Source organism: Crocodylus porosus, unplaced genomic scaffold (assembly GCF_001723895.1).
Source record: "Crocodylus porosus isolate Cpor-Errol unplaced genomic scaffold, CroPor_comp1, whole genome shotgun sequence".
Taxonomy (NCBI): Eukaryota; Metazoa; Chordata; order Crocodylia; family Crocodylidae; genus Crocodylus; species Crocodylus porosus.
Genome location: NW_017728886.1, coordinates 239504961 through 239528711, shown reverse-complemented (window position 1 = coordinate 239528711; position 23751 = coordinate 239504961). Strand labels below are relative to the sequence as shown.

At 40.6% G+C, this 23751-nt stretch overlaps 1 protein-coding gene across 5 annotated transcripts in view; it reads right to left on the bottom strand.

Annotated features, from left to right (window-relative positions):
• OXR1 (oxidation resistance 1) overlaps positions 1 to 23751 on the bottom strand; it is a 414124-nt gene that overhangs the window by 74656 nt on the left and 315717 nt on the right. For 4 of the 5 annotated variants that reach the window (XM_019551781.1, XM_019551803.1, XM_019551810.1 and 1 more), the window contains 5 exons: positions 17949 to 18056; positions 16622 to 16741; positions 12033 to 12077; positions 9750 to 9902; positions 920 to 1104 (listed from right to left, as the gene is read on the bottom strand). In XM_019551781.1, coding sequence (XP_019407326.1) covers positions 920 to 1104; positions 9750 to 9902; positions 12033 to 12077; positions 16622 to 16741; positions 17949 to 18056 — 611 coding nt within the window. The remainder of the gene's footprint in view (positions 1 to 919; positions 1105 to 9749; positions 9903 to 12032; positions 12078 to 16621; positions 16742 to 17948; positions 18057 to 23751) is intronic. The other variant, XM_019551790.1, reaches the window with a different exon arrangement.

Sequence of the window (23751 nt, the reverse complement as noted above, 5' to 3'; positions counted from 1 at the left end):
TGGAGGCTGAACAGGTTCAGGTCCCGTAGCCTCTCCTCATAGGGCCTGCCCTGCTGTCCCCTGATCATATGAGTGGTCACCATTTAAAGCAGGGGCATGCAATTATTTCAGGCAGAAGGCCACTTACAGAGTTTTGACAAGCCATCGAGGGCTGCAGGAGAGGCAGCCAGGGGCAGATAAACATTCATTTTCTAAATTTTTAGGGGCCCCGTGGGCCACATTTTGCCTGCCCCTGATTTAAAGACAATTTTTAAAAATGCATATTACATCCTGAACAGTTGGGTGGAAGCTTCCTTACTTAAAGCTTCAAACACCCTTTTAACTAAACTCCCTCTCTCTCAAATTAGCTAAGTTCAGAAAGAACCCACTGCATTTCTCCAGTAAAAGAAGGTAAAGAAAATACAATTTTAACAGAATTTTAAACCACCTTTAGACACTAATTGCCCAGGTTTGGTTCAGTAGTGAAACAGCAGAAAGGGGCACATTTTCTCTTATTAGAAGTACACTGTGAAAAGTACATTATGAAGATTTCTATCTGAAACTATTTAAGGAAGTCGGACTATTTCAAAAGTTTGCTTGTATTTTTAAGCTTTTTTGTTAAAAAGATAGTTTGTTCAGAGTTGCAACAGCTTTCCTATTTTCAGTAAGAAACAATTATGTTTTAGAAGCTACATTTATAGGTGAAGACCACTGCAATGACGGAGGAGGACACAGGGATCCTAAAATTCTTTATTAAATATCAAGAATGAGAAGAAAAAAAAAAAAAAAAAAGAAAGAGAAAGCCTCCAGATTTTTCCAGGTTTCTCCATATAACTCTTGGATACCCCTCTTAAAAAATGTTTGTCCTAATTTACTCTAGTTATCAATGCATTTCCAATAACACTTCTTGCAAAAAGTTTTACCAATGCTAATCTCTTACATGGGTAATGAATCCTTTATTTTGCTGTCCATTATTTCTTTATATAATGCAGCTGACATCACTTCTTCCATTGGACACATTATACCATACTCTTCACAGCCATTCTCTTGGACCAGAGGATCCGTTTTATGGGGATCGAACATAATATTATTTGGTGTCACTAGCAGCACGCCATTCACTGTACCCTAAAATGAGAGGGAGAAAACAAGTGGTGAAGTTTTCCTGCATGTTTGAGGAAAGAAAAGAACTACTTTGATCAGCTTTTTCATGAGAAATAGCTTATTTTCAAGGTTTTATTCAAGCTAATGCAACCTTTGCTACTGCCTACCTAACAGCACTACAGCTTGTGCTCTACAGATGAACTATGGAAGATCCCTATGGAAAAAGATACCTTGCATCTTCAAGTAGATGTGTATCACCATTGCCACTTTTCACGGAGAGAAACTCAAATCTGTCCTCCTACTGCACTGCAAACTAATGGGGCTAAACCTTCTTATAGTGTTTGGGGAATGGGAAAATAATCCAGGTGATTGTAAGAACCCTAGCAATCCTGAACAGAATCTTCAGACAGCATTTCAAAGATCTGCTACTCTACTCTTCTCTTTTTAAACTCTTCCATTCGGAGACAAGCCATAGAGTAGTAATAAATATCAACCATTTCCCTGCTTCCCTTTTAAAATGAGACTAGCAAACTGTCTGTCAAGAATGACGGAGGAGAGGGGGGCAACAGACAGGGACAGAGCCCTATGTCCATGCCCCCCCCATCTAAGTCCACTCTCCCCTTTCCCCTGCACTCTGTTTTCGGGTCTGGCCCTGCTCCCTCCCTCCCCCACCATGTTGGGTCTGAGCCTGCTCCTCCCCATCTCCCCTGAATTGGTTCAGCTCTTCTCCCCCACCCTACACCAACTTGCTCATAGATTCTAGGGTCAGAAGGGACCTCAGTGGGCCATCTAGTCTGACCTCCTGTCCCTGGCTTCTTCCCTCCCCTGTCGGGTTTGCTCCTCCTCTCCACCACCGCACTCCTCCCCTCCACCGCTCTGTGTGTGTGTGTGTGTGTGTGTGTGTGTGTGTGTGTGTGTGTGTGTGTGTGTGTGTGTAAAATCATGGCATGTCTGAAGTAAATCTAATCTCAACTAGTCACAGAACCTGTCACACAAATCAATATCGTAAAAGGTGCCATTTACATAACTTATACTTTAAAAAATGTTTAACAAACACCGTATTTTCATCCTCATTGACTAAAATTCACTTAAAATACTATGCCAATATCCCTTTGGTTCAATCTATAGAAGAGATATTTTGGCTTTTTACATTTTTAAATTGCATTGAAGCTAAATAATCTAAAGCTATTTATACACATGCTCTGGGGCAGGGAACAACAGACATGAGCACCCAGAGTGTCTTATGATTAGTGCCAGCACCCGGAATGTCATAATTAAAGCGCCAGCACCTGGAGCTTCTCATGATGAGTTTTCCCACATTGAAAAATGGTTAAACAAGCTTTAATTAAAGTGCCCCACCACCATTTTTCAGTGTGGGGATGTTAATACATGAGATGCTGGAGTCCGCTGGAGCACAGTGATTACCACGCTATAGCAGACTAATTTAATCGAGTCTGCTCTGACATGCTGTAATGGAAGCAACCTTGCTACATGTAGATAGATGCCCATTGGTATTAGTCACAAATACAATTTTGAATAATAGCGACTGGATGCTAATTAGTTGATCGATTCTAAGGCTTTTGCTAAGACTGAGGTTAATAAGCATACTTTTAATGGAATGTAACATGCCGACTCTTTTAAAAAGGAATTGGAAATACAGAGATGAAAGCCATCAAAAAGTGTCCTATTTATTAATGGATAATTGGTTACATCAGTAGAAGTGCCAGGAAAACCGAGGGTCTATGGAACGTCACTTGAACTGGGAAAAATGTCCTTAAAGTAGGATTAAAACTGGCTTATGTTTATTTAAAATCTGTTAAAAAAAGACACTTCCTACTATTGAAACCATTTGTATAGATTTCCCATGGGCATTTCAGAAATAGATTAGTTCTACATCCTAGAATTACAATGGGGAAGCTCAGGAAGTGGAGCAGTGCCTTTGAAAAGTATATATCAACAATACTAAGGGACTATACTTCAAGCTGTCAATGTCCTTTTATTAGCTCATGGGCAAAATGTGTGTTCAGAAACTATAACATTTTACTACAGAAATGGGTAGAACATAAATTATACAATATAAAAAAATCTTAGGGCACTAGTTCTAATACCACTGCTCTCCTTGAGAGCTTCAATGGTCTTATGGTAAGAGTTTAATTTGTCTAGAAAGTAGTACTCTGACTGCTACATCAGAAGTCTCCATACAGAATTTTGCAGACAGACCTCCATTCAGAATTATATACATATAACAAAATATGAAAAGTATAGCATTAAAACATACCATATACATTTGGCATTAAAACAAAAAGTAATGCTAATTTTAGTTTATGCATGATCAACAGCAGAAAGGACACCAAGTGAAACTGTATTGATAATAATTGGAAATGTGAGCTGGAAGAAGTTCTACTAAGCACTACAGTCTACCCAGATCTGAATTTTTGCTAGTAATGTAAAGTAAAAAGGTAGAAGGGAGGAAGAAATGAGGAAGGACACAACATACAGAAGGAACAAGCCTATTTAATAAAGTATAAGGCATTTTCACAGCTCACACCAACGTATTTTAGTTAAAAAGTCATTACCTGCTAAGCCTTGTCTTAACATAAAGACCTCTACCAAGAAACAGCGTCCACCAAACAACAATATTCCCAAGGATGTATGTGGGTACACCTACTACTTTGAAACTTAAATGTGACCAATTTAAAAAGTTACATCTCCTTGTAATGAAAAAAATGCCTTCAGTATAAAACCATAACCACTTTCGGAATATATAAATGCCACAAAAGTCCATTATGTATAACATGCCAGGAAACTGAAGCCAAACTACAGATTAAGGAGACGGGGCCTATTCATTATTACAAGGTTGTAATGTTCCAGCTGGTATACACAAATTTTAAATTTAGGCCAGAGTGTTACTACAGACTACTCAATTTGTCTAAGACAATAAAAACCCTCTTAGAACTTCTACATAGGAGTAATTACCCGAATGGCAGCTGAATGCAATAGTAAGACAGAGCCCTCCCTAAAACAGAATCCTTAAAACACCCAGTGATGTTCCTTTCTGGCTTCAAATAGCAAAAAGCCGCAAATATGTAAGATTTTTCACTGCAAAAAGACTAAATGGGTAAGATTATAGAGCACCACTGAAAACAAATTGTGAAATGAATTGAGGGGGATTTAAGAAGAAGAGAGAAACTAAAATTCAAGTCCATCTAGCACACTTTAGGGATGTCAATGTAATTTAAAGTCCTTCACCAACATGCCCCATTTGATCATCTTCAGAGTAATTAATACGGCTAGGAACAGTGAGACTACCTGACTTCTCGAGCATAAAGATCTTGGTGGCTGACACTGGATTATCACAGAATTATTGGTGAAATCACAGCAAAAAAATCTCTCCCTCAGGACTGGGTCTCATCGCTGCTTGTCCTTTCTGTATGTTGCTTTTTTTTTTTTTTTACTATACCAAGGACAAGTAGAGTTCAAGCAATTTATGTGCTCATACTTTTAAAAAAGCAATTTCTTTAGAGATTAGTTGTCATCCTAACTGTTACTGCCTATACCGTCAAATTGCAAAATGCCTACTTTTACTTAAAAAGGAAGAGACATGACATGCCTTCAGTTATAGTCACAGACACTTAAAAAAAAAAAAAAAAAAAAGGTCTTCAACATTTGGGTACAAGAAAGTCACTCTGCTGTTTCTGTCTAACAGTGAAAACAAACAAAAATACAAACTCTAAGTTTACTTGCAGAATCCCAGAATCATAGGATAAAAATGCACTGCAACGATCATTTAGTCCAGGGGTGGCCAACCCATGCTACACATTCCCTAAGTGGCACAGGTAGCCTGTGTGTGGCATGTGGTGGAACAGGGAGGGAGCAAGGAATACAGTGGCATGGAGCAGAAATCAGTGGCAGATGAGGCAGAGGAAGGGGGCTAAAGTGGCACCTGCAGGAAGGCACAGCACTTATCTTGTGGCACACCTGCTCAAAAGCTTAGCCCCCAGTGATGTAGTTCAATCACCTGCAAGCACAATAACATCAAAGTCAGGGCAGGCAAGAGACTGGAGGTGAGGTGGGGGGCCAGGAAAGAGCTGGCAGGCAGGTTGGGCTGGTAGACCCCCTCCAAAGGTGCCACATTATGAAAACAAATTTGCTGGTGAAGACGAAATTTAACTTGAATGAAGTTTAAGCAGTCATGGATATCTCAATGGATGATAGTTCTTCATATGACACTGTCCTTATTCAGTTGAGACAAAATTTCTAATTCACACCAGAAAGGTTGCCCTATGATACTCAGATTTTCTCCATAGTTTTAAGGGTGCATGCATGTAAACAGCTAATACAAGCTACAACTTTTTCTGAAGCAGCTTTTACAGAACATAAACAACATTCAGGGAATGCATGTGCTGTGTGAGGTGTCCACGGTAATAAGTTCCCAGTTACAGTTCTGTTTGGTCCGTTTACTTGAGCCACACAGGGCTCCTACACGTGCTCAGAACTTGCTTGGACAAGCTGGAAATCTAGCGCAACAGAGCAGACTTGATTAACTGAGCCTGCTGGAGCATGGAAATTGACACGCTCCATCGGCCTCACACGTCACGTGTATCAGTGTTGTTGCGTGTCTCCGCGCTGACAAAATGGCGGTGGTGCACTTTGAAATAAACACACATAAAAAGAGCTTTAGTTCAAACCGCCCCGCTAAAACTCAATTTGTGCAGCACAAGAACGCATGGCAATGCTGATACATGTGATGCACAGGCACTTTTAATTAGCAGGTCTGGCTAATTAAACCATCCAGCACTGCATGCAGAAGCGTGTGTAAAAATGCCCATAGTTACTGCAACAGACTACCTGGAAACGCTTTAGCTGTTAAGCAGAGCCACAGTCTTATAGCTTGCCCACATTAATATAGACAAGAAAATTAACTCACATGAGGCTAAAGAGATGAATTCAAAATGGATTAAAAGCTCATGAAACTTCTGTGTGGATACTCTCAGAATTAAGTGTGTCCATACAGAGAAATAATGCTATTTAATTAATCCACTTTAAAATTCACAGCTTCAGTTGTGGTGGGTTAATCTCCCCATGTATCCTCATAAAGACAATTCCTTAGAGCACATGCACATTTGATTCTCTTTGGCTCTAGTATTGATAAGCTGACCTTGGGTACTAGAATATCCCCCTACCAAGATTAACATATGGCACGCAACAGCTGAAATAAATCCCAAACAATCAAGATCAGTTTGAAGAGGCTTAGCTGAAGTCTCAGGTGTACATAAACAACACCTTTTAAGACAAGTCCAACACTCATGCAGACTGAAGATTATTTCAAATATGTATTCTTTAAATAGTAAGCAACATCAGTCACAGCAGAACCCCCTCCTTCAATCTTAAACACAGGATAGAGAACTGTCTTGAGGCACCTTCTGTTAATCTTTTGCCATGGAAAAATGTTCCCTTTTATCTTCTTCTTTGCTTTATTACCTAGGCAATTTTTGATCCAAGACAACACTTTGCTCCTCATTCCTCAACTGTTTACCACAGCCTTTTTGAATATGAACAAAATGTTAGCTTATTCTTCTTTATCCACTCATCTGACAAAAGTATTCCAAATTAGTTAAAATATAAAACTATAGTACACAAGTGACACAGCAACCAACTAGCAAGAGACAGGGTCAAGAACTTGTCCTCCTTTCCAATTATGGATACAAAAGATCAATTTTAGTAGACCTGTATGCCAATGTGAAAATTTCACAACTGATTTAAGAAAAAACAAGAACTGCAGAGCTTTACAGAAGGCTAAAAATGTTATTTCACTCTATGCTTATGCAGTACTATGACAGCAAGATCTTATATCCTGTGTGATCCTTAGAAAAATGCAGGATAGACTATTTGGCATTAATTCCTGTCTAGCAAATGTAACATTAGTTTTACCTGAACTTATAATAATAAAGAATTTTAATTTGTTTTACACCTTCCAAGATGTCTCAAGATGCTAGCCAAACTTTCATCAGTGTGCAAGTGAGGGCAGAGCTCCCAACAACATTCATTGAAAACTTACGCTCCTAAATTCCTAAGCCTTTATGGGAAGTCACAACACAAGAGATTTTTTTCCTTATCAAGCAGAAATACAGCATATAGCATTTGATATGAGCTCTGGCTCACAAATGACTATCTCCAGAAAAATCTATAGAAGTGCAGATGTGCATGCAAATGTGCCAGCTCTGTGCAGCATGTACAGCCACTCCAGTCCTGTGTACCATATGTAGCATACAACAGCTCCAGGGCCTGCCATGTACATGGCCAGCACCGGGCACATGCTCCTTGAAGCAGTGCTGTACATTGTAAAGCGAGTCCAAGGTGTAGGCTGTACCCCAAACTGATCCCCTGTGCTCTCTGCAGGCTGGACCCAGTGCTGCAGTCGCTCCACAAGGGTCAGTCCCAGTCCAGCCTGCAGGCCGGCTCCAGGACGGAGTTTGATATCCCTCCCCTACGCCACTATTCACTAACTTCCAACCTGCAGTTCTCATCTTTCTTCATTTGAGTCTATGGAAGTTACACAGTCTTTCTGTGAAAAAACATAAGGCATACTAACCAGAGCTCACAGAACTCAGTCAAATCTAGGAATGGAAGACAGGGCACAAAGTAAACTCACAAACATGTGACAGAACAGTATTAACAATGAATTTGTGGTTTTGTATTATGAGGATTAAATTTACCTTACAAATTTTTCTAGGGACACATGTCAGTCAAGAACAGGATCTGACTGACCAAAAGAAACCCCTTAGCAGAGATTAAAGCTATACTGGCAAGACTCCACTTTTGCTCATGCAGATTATTTTGCTAAAAGTGAGCTGGAAAAAGCCATATTGGAAAAGCATGTTTTTACCAATAAAGGAGAAGCCCATTCTAGAAATGCTCTCCTGATGTAGTTATACAGGTATAGCTATGCCAGCAAGCTCAACCAAATGGCAGCTCATTTCAAGGTAAAGCATCTTGCCCTCAGAGCAGAGAAGGAGAGCAGAGGAAGAAGAAGAATCCCAGCCTGTAGCCTACTCTCCCCTGAGGAAAGACCAGCAATTTCTGTAGGCAGATCTGTGGCTCAAGAACTGGACTCATAAGTCACCTCAGGACCCATCCATGAGCTATGGTAGAGACCATCCTCGAAACGAGGGATTGCCGACAAGACTCTTAAAGTTATGCCAGCAAACTCCCGTCCAACTCAGTTCCTGAAGAAATAGTTTATTTTCTTTTAACCAACAAACTTTCTATTGTAACTAAAAGTGATTCCTCTAAATTAAAATAGTTTCTAAAGCAGAGCAAGTTACATTAGCAAAAGAATTCTACCAGAACTACTGTATTATACTAGGGTTTCCGACAGCAACAGAAATCCTAGTCAGATCCCCTCCCCAGACACTTCTAATCAACACAGAAGTATCACTGAAATATTTAAATGAAGACCTTGCTTCATGCTGAAGGAGCACAGAGAATTAACAGTACTTTCAATTCCAGCTGAATAAGTTGCCTAAAATAAGCAGCTCTGTGATTTCTCATGAGTCATTGCTGAGCTTCCTAGACCCAGAGGTCAGCAGCCTATTGCCTTGTGGGCCAGTTTTAGCCTGCAAAGGGATTTTACCTGGCCCATGGCACCCAGACAATGGCAGCAGTAATTGGCTGCAAGGGGACCTGGCAGTACAAAAATCCATGGCACAGGGAATGATGCAGCAGCAGGGGGGGGGAAAAAAAAAAAAATCAGCTGCATTCAGGGTGTATCAATGATGCCTGGATCACAGGCAACATCCTGCCTTAGACCAAGCTCTGTTAATTTGTCCTATGGCTCCTCAAAGGTTGACAAGCCCCGTCTTAGACTTAATCATTCTTGAGTCACAGAATTCCCTTTCTGTGAAAAAAACCAAACCTTTCTGTCCTGTCAGTAGGCACTAGAGGTGTCTGTACACACAGGGAGGGGAGAGATGGGGGAAGCATTTTAATCAGAGCGGCTCTTGGGAGCCACTCTAATTAAAGCACCTGCAGTGTCTCATGTATTCAGTGTCCTGTGTTTCAAAATGGTGAGAGGAGCAGTTTAAAGCTTGTTAAACAAGCTTTAGTTAAAGCACCACCACTGCCATTTTGAAAAGCGGGGATGCTGAATACACAAGACATTGCAGCACATTGAAGCATCCGGATTTGAAAATACCAGCAGACTCTATTAACTGAGTGCGTTCTGATACGTTCCAATCAGAACGCATTGGAGGATGTGTTAAAATGCTGTAGGAGGGGAGCCCTTTGGTTCTGGCTTCAGCAAAGCAGCCTGGCTCCTCCATGTGGCAGGCTGTTCCTCTCTTGCTACTTTTCTGGAAACTTTTTAAAGCTCCTAGTAGGACACCTTTTCTATTCAAGTGCCCTGCAGCACTTGATTCTCTCACATGACTGACTGTTCCCTCTAAAAGGGACAGACCACCCTGCTACAGGCAGTTTGTCACAATAAGTGACAAATCAACTAATATGGCAAAAAAGTAAAGTATAGGAATCTAGGGAGTATACGTTTTTCTTAAATATTTTAGCCAACAAGATTAACTACATCAGTCTACCAGGACAAAACTTACCTTGGATTCTGTTTTACATAGTAGAACTTAACACACAAATTGCTCAATAGTCAGAGGCTTAAGTACCTTGCCATTAGTGATGTATTTACAATTAATTTTGAGAAATTTTTCAGTAAATGCTTCTTCTTCTTCCGAGGTGGATGATACCACTCTTGCAGGACGAACAGATGCAAAAACCGGTGAAGCAACTGCCTCTTTCCGCTGCAGCCGATCTGGATCCTACAAAAACCCAAAAATGTATTTGCCAGGTGCAAAAAAAAATACGAGTGCATGCAGTTGTATATACACAGTTCTAATCTTTCTAATTTCCTATTTGAATGCTGAGCAGTTGAAACTGTGGCTCCGTATACCTTAAATATTGAAGGACAGCCAGACACTCAGCTGATGGAAATCATAGCTCCAGTGAATCAAAGCTTGACTACAATGAAGCTCTCACATGCAAGGATTCTGTCCCATAATGATTAGGTAAAGGCAAACGGACAATATGGATATTTATAAACAAGATGCACAAAAACAAATTGAAGTATTACATCATGCAAGAAGGAAACAGCCTGCAGGACTGTCTTCCATAACATCAAAAGCAGGTTTTAGTTGCCCTCAGTGACTCTTCTGCAAACTCAGTGAAGAAAGTGGAAGCTCACAGATGCAAATCAGACTTTCTATAAAGCCAGAGATGGAATAAAAAACCTGGATTGAGGCTGCAGTACTACCAGTTAGGAATGAAAGGCACATTGTACATCTGATGCAAAAACCACTGGCAAACATGAACAGAACCTGACAATTATCATTCTTTTAAAACTAGAAAGGAGGAGTGAAGACTCTGCTCCAAGGCCTAATTTACTTCTAAAAGCAAGAAAAAAACCCTCCACACATGATTAGAAAACCTTCAATGTTCACAATCATCTCCTTATAAAAATAACTGCTATTCATAATAACATTAAATAGCCCAGGTTTGGGTTTTTTTGTGCTTTGAGACTTCCATCATTCCTTTCAATCTTTAATTTTCCAGGTCTGTTCACCATTAAAATTAATACTAGTAATTTGCTCTACAATCCAAGGGGTATTAACCAAGTATTCTGTCATCAATCCATTTGGCCCATAGCCTTACTTCAGGGCTTTCTGACATTTCAGAAATTTAATAAAATAGGTCATCCCTTATTTATTCACATACCATGCTTACCTTTCCCCCTTAAAATTAGTGATTGAAAGTTGGGGGGGGTGCATCTTAAATGAGAGAAGAGATTCTGACTGATTTTTTTATTCTGCGTGCCCAAGAGAAGATGCTGGTCTTACTTGGCAAGGGTGGGATGGTATGCAAATAAACAAAGCATTTTAGCAAATTTCTAAGTAAAGGAAAGCTCTTAGGCGGCAGGTTTCCCAGGGCTTAAATCCTTTCTCTTTCTTCTTCCGAAAATGTTACATAGGCTTGTGACAGTACATAAGCACATAAACAGGCACTATTTTGACCAGACTTTGTACTTCACTCAGAAGCAAGACATTACACTATTTAAAAATATTTACTGATATTTCTAAGTGATGTTTTCCACGAGGTAAGCCATGCCTATATTTAATTAGTAACATTGGTCAGATAGGACACTGTAGGAATTGAAAAAGGGAGAGAAACTGCAGAAATGTTGGTAGTAGATTTCTGTACTAATTCCAGTTACTGATATTTCTGTTTCCTGGGGATTAGTTTAAAACTGATGCTTAATCAAGTGCATTTGAAATCTACCAGCATAGTAGCTTTCCCATTTGGTTTTAAGCAGATAATGATATCCGGAAGCCCAAGATATTTCTAAGTGAATTTAAACACCAATCCAAGCTGCAGTTTGAGTTTTCTGATGTGATGAAGCTTATCGGAACTTCTCCTACAATGAGTTATCAGACTTGTTGATCAAAACCCCACATACTTTGCATCTCTTTACACTCTGCCCTGGTTCTCATTGTCCAGTCCCACAGCAGATCTTCAAAACTGTGCTGGCATTCCAAGATTGGCCTTTAAGCTTGTTAACCCAAGTGTCACAAGATCCTTTTAAAAGGGGGCCAGGCAATATTAGCATTGGTAGGTGGACAGGCACCTACACAGGATTCACAAGATAAACCCAGAGATTTCGAATAGGAATCCACAGTGTCAAAAATTTGCTGACCTGCTGTGGGCTTTCTGAGTTCTTTGCAACAGAAGAATTGTTTTATTTTATTTCAGTAATCAAAAGAAAGTTTGAAAGTCAAGAGTAGGTATTTTCTGAGTGGTGCCTTAAGTCTAAGAAAAGGGTGCCTTAAATCTAAAAAGGTTGACAACCACTGCTCTAGGCTCACGGCTAGCATGCGCTACATAGAAGTCATACTTACATTGCTGGAAGTTACCATGGCTTCTTGCAAAGCGGACGGTCTTTGCTATAAACAAAGCGGATTTATTTACTGTAATGTCTAAGAATCATCCTGCGAGGCACATGGCAATCCTTTATTTCCCTTTTGAAATGTTTCTTAAATTTGAAAATAAACTTTCTGAAGAAAATATATACGTTTAATTCATTCATGTATTCCTTGATAATCCCAACTTTAAACCACACGATCCACTTAATATAGAGATATACCCGGTTGCCACCAAACCCTGCAGATTACTATTTTACTCCCATGTTTGGAATGTGAGCAAAATAACTCCTGAAAAATAGAACAGGATAACAGGGTTTTCCTTTTTACCATATCCAGAATATATACTACATTCACAGACTGACAGGTCTATTTCCAACATTTTGATTTCCCTTCCACTTGAGCAATTTCTCCGTGTGCCTGCTATATCCATACTTATATTCTAATAGTTATTCCTAGAAGGAATGAAGAAAGAGATAGGAACATTTTTCTGTACACTTGTTCCTTCATTTTACAGTAAAGGCAGAAAATTCAGTTTCAGGTCAGAACTTTGTTTATAACATTATCAGCATGGCAGTAACTGACTGTAGAAATACAAAAATAAAGCTGGGGAGGAGAGAAGGAGGGCAGAGAATTTGTTATGTGGGAAGATGATGTTGGAAAGTCCAGCAGAGGACAATGAAAATGGTTAAGGGAAGGGGACATGTGATTTCTGAGGAGAGGCTGAGGCTGTGTTTATTTAGTCTGCAGAAGAAAAGGCTTGGTGGAATTTGATATCAGCCTTCAGCTACCTGAAGGGTGGTTGCAAAGAGGATGAAGCCAGACTGTTCTGAGTGCTGACAGATGACAGAACAAGGAGCAATGGTCTCAAGTTGCAGCGAGGGAGGTTTAGCTTGGATATTAGAAAAACTCTCTCACTAGGGCTAGGGACAGACATTACATGTAAATCAGTTTAAGTGATCAGAAACTGATTTAAACCTGTAACACAACAGATGCTCAGTGTACATAAACCAGTTTCAGATGGCTGAAACTGGTTTGAGATAAACCTGGTTGAATGTAGTATCAGACTTAACTGATTTGACTCAGAGCGGTTTATGCAATGTCTGTCCCAGCCACCTCACTGGTTTAAAACAAAACCAGACTTGCCCAGCATCCCGGGGTGCTCTCTGGGCTGGGCAGGGCTCTCTGCTCCTCAGCAGGGTTGGTCCCTCTCCTCTGCTCCCTGGCTGCAGTTCCTCTTCCTCCCCCTCACCACTCCCTGCTAAACAGGAATTCTCCCCCCCGCTTTGCCTTGCTGAGGGTGTATTAGCTAGCACAGGGGTTTTCAACCTTTTTTAACACGCATACTCCTTCAGTCTCAGAGTTTCAGCTGATGTACCCCCTTATAGTTTTTTCTTGTTTTTAATGGCACTGGGGCCAGATTGAGATCCCTGTGGTAAGGGATGGAATGGGGCTGGGGCAGGTGCTGCACAGGTAGAGGGAAAAAAAAATTAGTGGCGGGTGGGGGGAGGGAGGTGAGCGTGCACTTGGGACAACTGGAGCCCAGTGGCTCGTCCATGGGTGGGGGGGGGGGGGGGCATGTACTCCCCTCCCGTCACCGGTTCCTCCGCGGTACATACAGCGGCAGCAGCCACCTGCCCACGCCCCCGGACAACACGCTGGGCTCCGATTGTCCCACGACTCGGACCGCCTGTGTCCACATTTACTGTGAATGGGGCCCTGGCTGGGCCGGGTCATGGAACAATCCCCACAGTGCAGGAGGCAGGGGTCTCCCCTGCCCAATTCCCTCCTCCCCTGGGGCAATCTCCTCCCCCCACACAGGCCCAGTCACAAGCCCAGGCTGGGCGGTGGCAGCGCTGGGAGGGGCTACAGCAAGTCTGTAGCCCCCCCAAATCTCTTCCAGTCCAGCTCAGCCCAACACCCCTGCCAAGAACAGCCTGGCGCTGCCCCAACCCCAGCAGCCCACAGCCTCCCCTGACCCACGTATTGATCTGGGGGCAAGCACCCACCATGCCCTCCTGTGGGTATGCACAGCAGCGAAGCTGGGAGGGATTGAAAATGGGGGACAGTGGGGTTCGCACATGGAGGCCACAGCCACTGCCCCACTTGGCTGCATGCTGTGCTACTTTGCCATGGCGAATCACAGCTCTGTGGGCTGCTGACTGGCTTTACGCCTGGCCAATTGCATGTACAACCTACCACACCCCTGCTCTGCTGCAGGAGTAGCAGCCTACCTATAGAGTGAGCTGGGGTGGGGAGTGGGAAGATGACACGGTGTGCTGTGTGAGGCCAGCGGCAGCTGGTGCATCCTTCCCCCACGTAAGAGGTGAATGCACTGGGGTAGATGTCACCGCCACGCCCCAGGGCGCACACTGTTCTCACTCACCTACACGTACCCCTTACAACCTTTCTAAGTACCCCTGGAGGTATGCATACCCCTCCCTGGTTGACAACCCCTGAGCTAGCAGACCACATGTTGGCTATGGGTCCCTGTTGAATCTTCAGGTAAAATCAACAGACTGAATCAACAAGTAGCTGGTAATGTCCCTGTTATTTTCTTAATTGGGTGATAAACACTGTTATTAATTCCCTGCTGGGCTAATCAGAGCTCCTACTCAGTCTGGCCACACCCCACTCAGCTCCATGCTGTGGAAGGAAGGAAGGGCTGCTCTAGTGCCCCCCCCCGGTTCTAGTCAGAGCTACTGCAGGCATTTGCCTGCACTTCTGAGATGTTCGCCTGGTTACAAAACTGATTTTGCCTAGCCAGGTTAGACTAACCTGCAAGTACTGAATTAATTCAGGCTCAGGCTTTTTAAATGCATGTGCCTAGGCTCGGGGGGTGATGAAGCACCGGAACAGGTTACCTAGAGAGGTGGTAGAATCTTCATCTTTTGAGGTTTTTTAAGCCCAGCTCGACAAAGCCCTGGCTGGGATGATCTAGTTGGGGATGATCCTGCTTGGAGCAGGGTGTTGGACTAGATGACCTGCTGAGGTCTGTTCCAAATCTAATTTTCTATGATTCTAAGTTCAAAAACCTGGGACAATGAATTGTAACAGCAAAGTCAAAAATAAATGAAGAGGGTCAAAGCTCCTTCAATTTTAAGACAAGTCAAAGTTTCACTTTTGTCATGGAACTTCAGCAAACTAAGACTTATATAGGAAAATCTGTAGGTGCTGGTAGATGTTACTTTTATGGAGCGAATAACGTGTTAATTGCATCATAAAGTTGCAACATTTCACACTTTCAGCCAATTTTTGTGGCTAATTTGCCACTGTATGGCACCATTGCTGTTCCTGACATGATGTACAGCATTTTTGTAGTTCATTTGTATGATGCCTTAAATTGAAAATGTTGCATGTCCCAGACCCAAGGCTGTCCTGTCCCAGCACTGTCAATCAGCTCATTAGCAGAACTGGCCCAATTCAGCTCTGAAATGGATCCAGCATGTGTGCAGCATTACCCGGCACAGGTGGGGGACAGTGCGAGGCAGGGTATTAAAAAATTGCGCAGCATGGCTAATTGGTTCCCCCATCATGCCTAATGCATTTGCAGCTTTGTCGAGGGAGTCAGGACAAGGCTGCAAACTTGAAGCAATGGAGGAGCCTTGCCACTAGGATTGGTCAGGAGACATCCCTTCAGTCCTCCATCTGATTCCCTATCAGCTAGGCCTCTGGATGTGGCACAGAGCAACCCCTAGACATGAGGCAGTCCTGGGTCTAAAAATTTCACACTCAGCATTGCTGGGCTGCATGTACAGAGTTGGAAAGCTTGGAACAGGGGAACCTAATATCAGGAAGAACCCCACCCCGATCTCAGATTTGCAGTGCATTGGGACTTTTACACACTATGCATGAAGTTTTTAGACCTAGGGCTATCCAATGGCCAATGCATTGTGTCCCAGACCCCAAAACTGCCCATTCCCCATCTCGATCCTCATCTGGGAGAAACCTGCCAGATCTGTGGGATTGAACCAGGGGCAGCATCGGGTCCTAGTTTGGCCTCAGAACTTCCACAGTTGGGATGTGAAGAATTTTATGCCCCTTCCCAAACATCGCAAGTCCTGCCATTCATGTGCATATGAAAAGATATGAGATGTTTAGGATGGGGCAAACAATTCCTCAGGTCCAAATCATGCCATTATTTTAACATCTGCCTGGGGCCAGTGTTATCACTTACTTGGAAGTTTAGCAATGAGCAGTTATGTCCCACTGGTCTCCAATGCTGCATAATACTTCCTAGTTATAAGACCTGTTTATTATTATTTTAAGAGAGATGTCTTAGCAAGAGGAAAACACGTTTGGTAAAACTTAAGTAAAATGGTATACTTTTCTTGCATAATGCACAGGAATTACAAGAACCAGAAGTTAAGTCAATTTTTCTGCTAGAAAGCTTTAATTTTAACAGTTACAGCTAAAGTTAAATTGTTTCTAATGTAAATACTAATTTCCCTGTAATTCCAGCCTTGTAATGCAAAATAATCATTACCATAAATCAACGTAGCCCATCAATTGCATGGGTTTCTCTGGTCTTGGAGAGTGTTTCAAATGGTAACAGATTGTATACCTACATTTACTGTAGCTTTGTCAAATTCAGCTTCTGAAGAGGTAGGTGACAAGGGACTTATGGGACTGAGAGAAGGGGAACTGTCCACACTAGAAATGTAGTCTGGGTCAGGAACATACAAAATCTATAAAGAAATTAAAGAAAGATATGGTGGTTAACAGTTAAATTAGCTGTTTCAATTACACAGTTTTTTCTTAATTGATTTACAGTATTACATGAAATAACTTCTTCTCCAGTTAAGCTATGCTTTTGTATTTCTTCACCATAATATAGGTTAGTTGCAAGTTATTAGTGCTATTGTAGTCTCTCTAGCAAAGCAAACAATATTAATGGAAATTCCTTTATGACTGTTTGATGCACATAGAACAATAATATTCGAAAAAAATATATACTTTACAATAATATTTCCACTGTTTTGGTACACAGTAAAACACGCAACACAAAATATGTTTCATCACATGCTCAAAGACATTGTTCTAGTATATATCTCTTGTCATCAGTTCATTTAAAAGTTTGAAAAGCTACGTTAAGGTAATAATGACTATGAGTAGTAATGGAGCAGAGAAGAAAACTCAGCTAGTCAAAGAACCAGATAAAGATAGCTACTTGCAGTATGCCAGAAGTACTAATTCACACTTGTCTGTTGCTATAAAGATTAGTTTAAATACCTGCAATAAAAGTGAAGTACTTCTTTGAACTTTCCACAGAAAGGAGTACCATTAGTCAATTACTTAGACAAAATGCAGGGCAGAGTCACTCCAAGGCACTGCTAGGAAACACATTCAGTCCATTCACTCTTTAAGTTACTTGTTTTATATCTCTAAATTCAGTTGTTGTTGTTGTTGGTTTTTTTGTTTTGTTTTTTTTTTAACTTCACTGTACATATTTACCTGGAGAGACAACCTTAGACTCATATGAAAATGTATCTGAGTTTTCACTCACTGGGAGTTTAACAATAAAAACAGCTAAATGAAACGACAGCATCCCCCTCCTCTTGGCAAAAGCATGCATGGACGGCAATTGGAATTCTCTTAGCATAAGCAATATGTACATGTAAATACAGTAGCCGACCTGCCACTTGTTTTTATATTATTTTTGTAGAGATTTTAGCTGCTGTCTTTTTGGTAAAGTTGGCAAGATTTCAGAATGAATACAAACTGTTAACCAAACCATTAGAAAGATAACAAAAGCTATGACACACTGAAAGATCTTTGTCGTAAAGCACTACCTTAAGCTATTAATTTTTTAGCTGGGTGAAGCTGTACACAAGCAATCTAAAGAGAGACAAAGATGTTAATATGCATGATTTACTCATACTGAAGAAACAGTACCTGTCCAGGAACAACAGCTCTTGCGAAAAGTTTGTTTAATTGAACTAGTTCATTGGGTGTTGTATCAAATTTCAAGGCAATGCTGTTCAAAGTATCTCTTGATTCCACCTGTATTAATTGAAACAAAGAAATAAAGTGTTAAAGTTTCCTTTATAATACTCTGTATGTTCAAACTTCATGTGACAAGAGTTTAAATCTTAATACAGCGTACATAGGCCACTGCTACCTTGTCTCTTTACTCCCAAAGGGGTTCTTTTTGCATGTATGTTGGGCTAAAGGTTCAGACAACAGCCCCAAGATCAATGGAACTCAACAAGGAATGCCAGAATGCATTTCCACTGGTGTCACTGAGCAACCCATGATACTACCTCCTCTACTACAATTCCTTAACCATTAATAGCAGACCTCATTTCTTGTAAAACACAGTACGTGGCACTGATGCTCTCTTCCTTCCCATTTCAAAAGGAAATAATACTTAGGTAATGATCGCTTAACTTAGAAAAAATATGACCAAAAACAGATCAGCATGGCTACAACTGGGCACAAAAAGGATCAGACAACCTAAGAACAAGATTGTTTTTGAGCTGATGTCTCCATCATCTTCACAGATAGGAGAAAAGGGGAGGCACATCTAGAATCATTTATAAAGAATACCTCTTAATCTACTGTCACATGTTGAAAACTGTACCTGATGTAGGCAGGCATAAAATGAAAAGTGTACCTGTAAGTCTATGTTACACTGCAATACTACCCACAATGTACGGTACAAAGAGGGAAAACATTTATCTCGATAAGATAAACTAAATTTATAAGTCCATTTCAGCTTTATTGCCAGACAGAGGCAAATCTCCTGCTGAACTGAGTGACAGCTTCAAGGGATGGATCAAAAATAAGAGCTGATGAAATCTTATTTATGGACTAAAATAAAAAGGTTATGAACTCTTACTCCTCTTTCTAGATAATAACTTTAATCAAGATTCTCATTTCTGCCTCCCCTTTCTGGTCCTCTTTACTAGAATTTGAGGGGTTACTACTCTCAAGACCCCAAACAGATCTCCTCAGCGATGAGGATGAAGCTAAGTCCATGTATGCTAAGTGCTCACACATTTCCATTTTAGGAAAACAAAACAGGATGTTGACCAATTCATATAATAAAAATCTACAAGCAGCTCCAATGACAGTCTTCTTGTATATGACTTCAGAAAGTTGACTCCTCCAACCATTTAAGAGTAGATCCATCAATATTACTTCAATATTTCAGACTGTTTGCTCCCTCTGGTGGACCATATAGAGGGCAGTCAGTCAGCATATGTTCGGCTGTCTGATCTCCTTTGCCACATGGACACAATGGTGAGTTTGTAAGGCCCATTTCATGTTTGATTTATTGAAGGCTCCATAGCCTGAGTGCAGTTGATCCAATGACAGCAGCATTAACAGAGGGGCACTTATGAAGCATTATCATTTTTGTCCAACTGCTTCCTTTTTCTAAAGAGGATGTCCTATGACTTGTACCCTCTTTGTCAGTTGCATCAGATTTTGAGTTCGAAGTCGCTGTCTTAGCTTAGTTCCATCATTTCTCAGTATTTAAACCTGGTACTGTTTAATAATGTCATCCCTTTCTGAATTTTATCTAAAAAATGAAGCCTACTGGAACCAATGTTTCAAATAAAAAAGGGGTGAAGAAAATTTGAGAGTTGTTTGACATTGTGTGAGCTTTGGAGAATTCTTATACTTCATAAATATGTTTGTTCCCTCAATATAAGTATATCTTAACACTGCTGGAAGTTAACTGGACACTTGGAAAATGCATTGCTTTAGTCTGTTTTTCCATTACTTTCAAGATGAACATTTGTCATTTCCATTTTGAATGCTTTTACCAGAATACAGATATTCAACACAGAACTGGATAGGACCCAAAATTATATTTTTATTAACATATTATATATAGAGTATATAATAAAGATAAATTTTACTCATCATTTAATCAGCAGGTGTTTTGCCTAAATAGTGTGGAAAAACGAATGGCTTGTGTACCCATTCCATAACACTTACATGGCACAAAACGCTAATCTAACATCCTTAGCACGCATATCAACGTCAAATACTTCTAAAGAAAAACAATCTGGAATCAAAGTATTTGTTACATATCCATACTTGTTGATGCTAAATACATTACAACAGAACAAAAATGGCTGTTTGTTCCTTTTGTCCTACATTGGGCCTTGCTGAAAAAGCTCTAAAGCTGATGCCTGTCCCAGCAGTACAAACCAATTCTTATAACATAAGCAAGCTGAATTTTAATGGTTTGTTATGGTTCTCCAAAGAAGTCCTGTGGCCAAAACCAAGTCCTTTTTTCCTGAGGGTGCTTAGCAAGTTTATGCATGGGATTATAGAAACGTGGCCGCTTGAAGCAGCAGGGAACTAGACTGAGTGACCATGAAAAAACTGACAATGTTAGTAAAGGCTGTCTTTCTTGTTAGCTCAATATTTCTTAGGAAAAAAACTGTACTATGCACATTTGAACAACAGGGTTATTCTGTGAGAGCAAAGGGAATTCAGAGTGAGGGACCATCTAGATTTCCATTTGACGTGACAAAACAAGCTGTATTCTTAACTTTTAAGAATGTATTCATTTATAGAAAGGAATGGGAAGCAGATGGCTTATTTATACAAGGTCGGCGGATATCTTGGTCAATTAAAATGAGGTGATGTAATAAAGTTTGGCATTTGACACAACTAGGCCTTCATAACTAATGTTCATCCATTTACAACAATGAAAAGTAAAAGACGACTACTCTAAGACAACATTTTTTTTATAATGAAAAGGAAGCTGACAGAAGGGGAATATTAAGATTTTAGAAAACTATAAGCTTTTGTAAAAACAATGCCAAAATTAGAGAAATACCTGCTGTGCTGTAATCATATGCAAGCTTATTGTAAGCTTTATTCAAACTTATAATTTTACAAAAAGCTAGTGAATAATATTCTGATTGAGCGCAGGGATGTGCTTTATTTTCCTGTAGGAAATTTTCCATTTCTAAAAATTCATTGTTTCATTAAATTCATTAGTAACAATGAATGGATGCCAATACACTATTAGACAACCTTGGCAGTTTCAAAGTTGTAATTAATGTTTTTCAGGTGGTTATCCCTAGGAAGTGTGTGAGAGAGCACATATACGTTTTATTGATTTGTAAACAAGAAGGTAAATACACTCATATAATAATCCAAACCAAAAATCAAATTATGAATTCACCTAATTGGCTGTGCAGGTTAAATCAAAAACCTAATGAAGGCACTGCTAAACTTCTTTCTATTTCTTAAAATCTCTTGCTTCTGGAGAATCAGTCAGAAGCACAATTAGCGAAGAAGATGCAGTGTGATGATAAGTTGATAAAACTTATCAACTTAAGGATGATGAAACCATCCTTTAGTAAAAGAGAATGTGGTTTAAGTAGTTCTGAACCACATTTGCCTCAATCTGATTCTGAAACGGAACGACTAAGTGGTGCAAGTGATTCCCCAGATAGTGACAGTGAAACTGGAGGTGCCGCAATAACTTAAGTGGAAGAGAGTTAAACTCTGTTGAATTAGATGAGTGGACAACCATGGCATATCATGCACAGTTCTTTGGGTGTGCTATAATTAGCATGTCAACAGTTTTTAGTACCATCATTTTTTTCCTTAAAATTTAAATAAACAATGTATGGGAAGTATATACTATTGTGTATTGTCTTTCCTTTTTTTAAAGTAGTCCAATAAAAATAATTTGTGTCCACATAAAGCTTTGAATTTGCTTGCATATAACAACATTTAAACCACATTAAGTGTGCTGTGTTTAATTTTTGTTCCTAAACCAGCATCTCTGATTGAGTGGCAAGGCAAATTTATGTTATAAATATGATCAGATTTACACAACAGACCTCTAAATGCATACCTCTTAAATACACTAGTAGGGATATGCTGAGCTACATACAAATACTAATCTGACAAAGGGTCTATTCAGAGACGCATTTTCTGTTCATTAACTGTGAATAATTAAGTGTTGGCAGACCACATATAAAGACAATATAGAAATAATGGAAGGATAACTGGGAAAATATGAAGGAGCAGTACATCGGGAATGCAGGAGGAATAGTCTTTATACACTAAAATGGTGCAAATAAGTAGTTTGCTTTTCATTCATCTCAGACAGTGGACTGACAGGTCAACTTCATCCTTGATTTCCCCCCCCTTTTTCTTTTTAATATAAATAATGGAATACTCAACTATACAGGAGAATACAAAGGTTGTTTGATCAACAACAAAACACAACAAATACACACCTCCCCCAAAACCAAACCAAAACAAAGTTTCCACAAAACATAACACACCTAGTAGTGGGTTTTTTTTGTTTTGTTTGGGAGGGGGGGGGGGGAAGTGGGGGTGAGGAAGGAGGGAGGAGAAGGAAATAGCCCAAAATTTAAATCTGGAATATATTTCAGAATCCTTCTATAGGGTGTAAATCAAAAAATCAGATGATAAATGTGGGAGTTTTCAAACAGTTTTTATTTCTTGCTGATTACCTTATGCCTCAAGTGATACTGTAAGGAAAGATCCAGGAGCCTTAATGGCTTAGCAGCCAGCACCAGCCCCACGCACTCCAGGATGTGTGCTACCCACAGAGTCTGTTCCAGCTAGTCTGGGACCTGCACAGTATGCAGAGGTGCTGCATGTGGCACAGATGTCAGATGTGTGGTACAGTCTGGGTGGGACAAGTGATGAGTGTAGTGTGGCACCTACCCTGGGATCTATGCTTCCTGCCCCAGACCCTCTGGGATCTGCACTCTTATGTAGGCTGCAGCCTAGAGTGACATAAGTATGTGCCACAGGTGCTGGATCTGCAGGGGGGGTGCACCCGCTGAGGAGGGTTTGGGATTCTTGGGCCCATTGGCCCAACCCAGCTTGTGAACTGGCTCTGCAGGGCCATATGAGTTTGGTCCCTCTGATCTAAATAGTAATACATCACTTAAGTGGGGATCCCAAACTAAGATGATCTATCCAATGCACTGTACCCATGGATAGTTACATTTTCTTCTTGATTTTTGCTTAGGATTTTTGGAATATGTGGCTACTGCTAAAATGAGCAATTCGGGTAAAAGCATAAATGCTGAATTATAGCACAAGATTTTGAAAAGCTACCTTTGGGAGCAGTAAGGATAAATTTAAAGGCAACTTGTTGCAATAGAAGAAAAAAAACCAGATGCCATTAATACTTCAGAAAAACAAGGGCAAGTAGTACTGCAGCACAGACTGAAACAAACATCTGAGTAGTGTACAGTTCAGCTTGGATACAGGAAGCTACTCAGAAGAGATTCAGTGGGGATTGGATGTTGCAGTTACTCAAATCCATAACAGACTGGTGATGAAATAAACTTGAGTGCTACAACTAGGGGACTGTGGCATTGACACTTACACAGTCAAATGGGTCGCTAAGTGGCTGAAGCGCCACACCTAGAGAGTGGTGGCGGATGGGTCATTTTTGACCTAGAGGGATGTGGGCAGTGGGGTCCCCCAGGGCTCAGTCCTTGGGCCTGCGCTCGTCAACATCTTCATCAGCAACTTGGACAAGGGGGTAAAAAGCACCCTGTTCAAATTTGCTGATGACACCAAGATGTGGGGAATGTGGGCACGCTAGAAGGGAGGAATAGGCTACAATCGGACCTAGACAGGTTGCAGGGGTGGGCAGATGAGAACAGGATGGGATTCAACACTGACAAGTGCAAGGTGATGCACCTGGGGAGGAAGAACCAGCAGCATACCT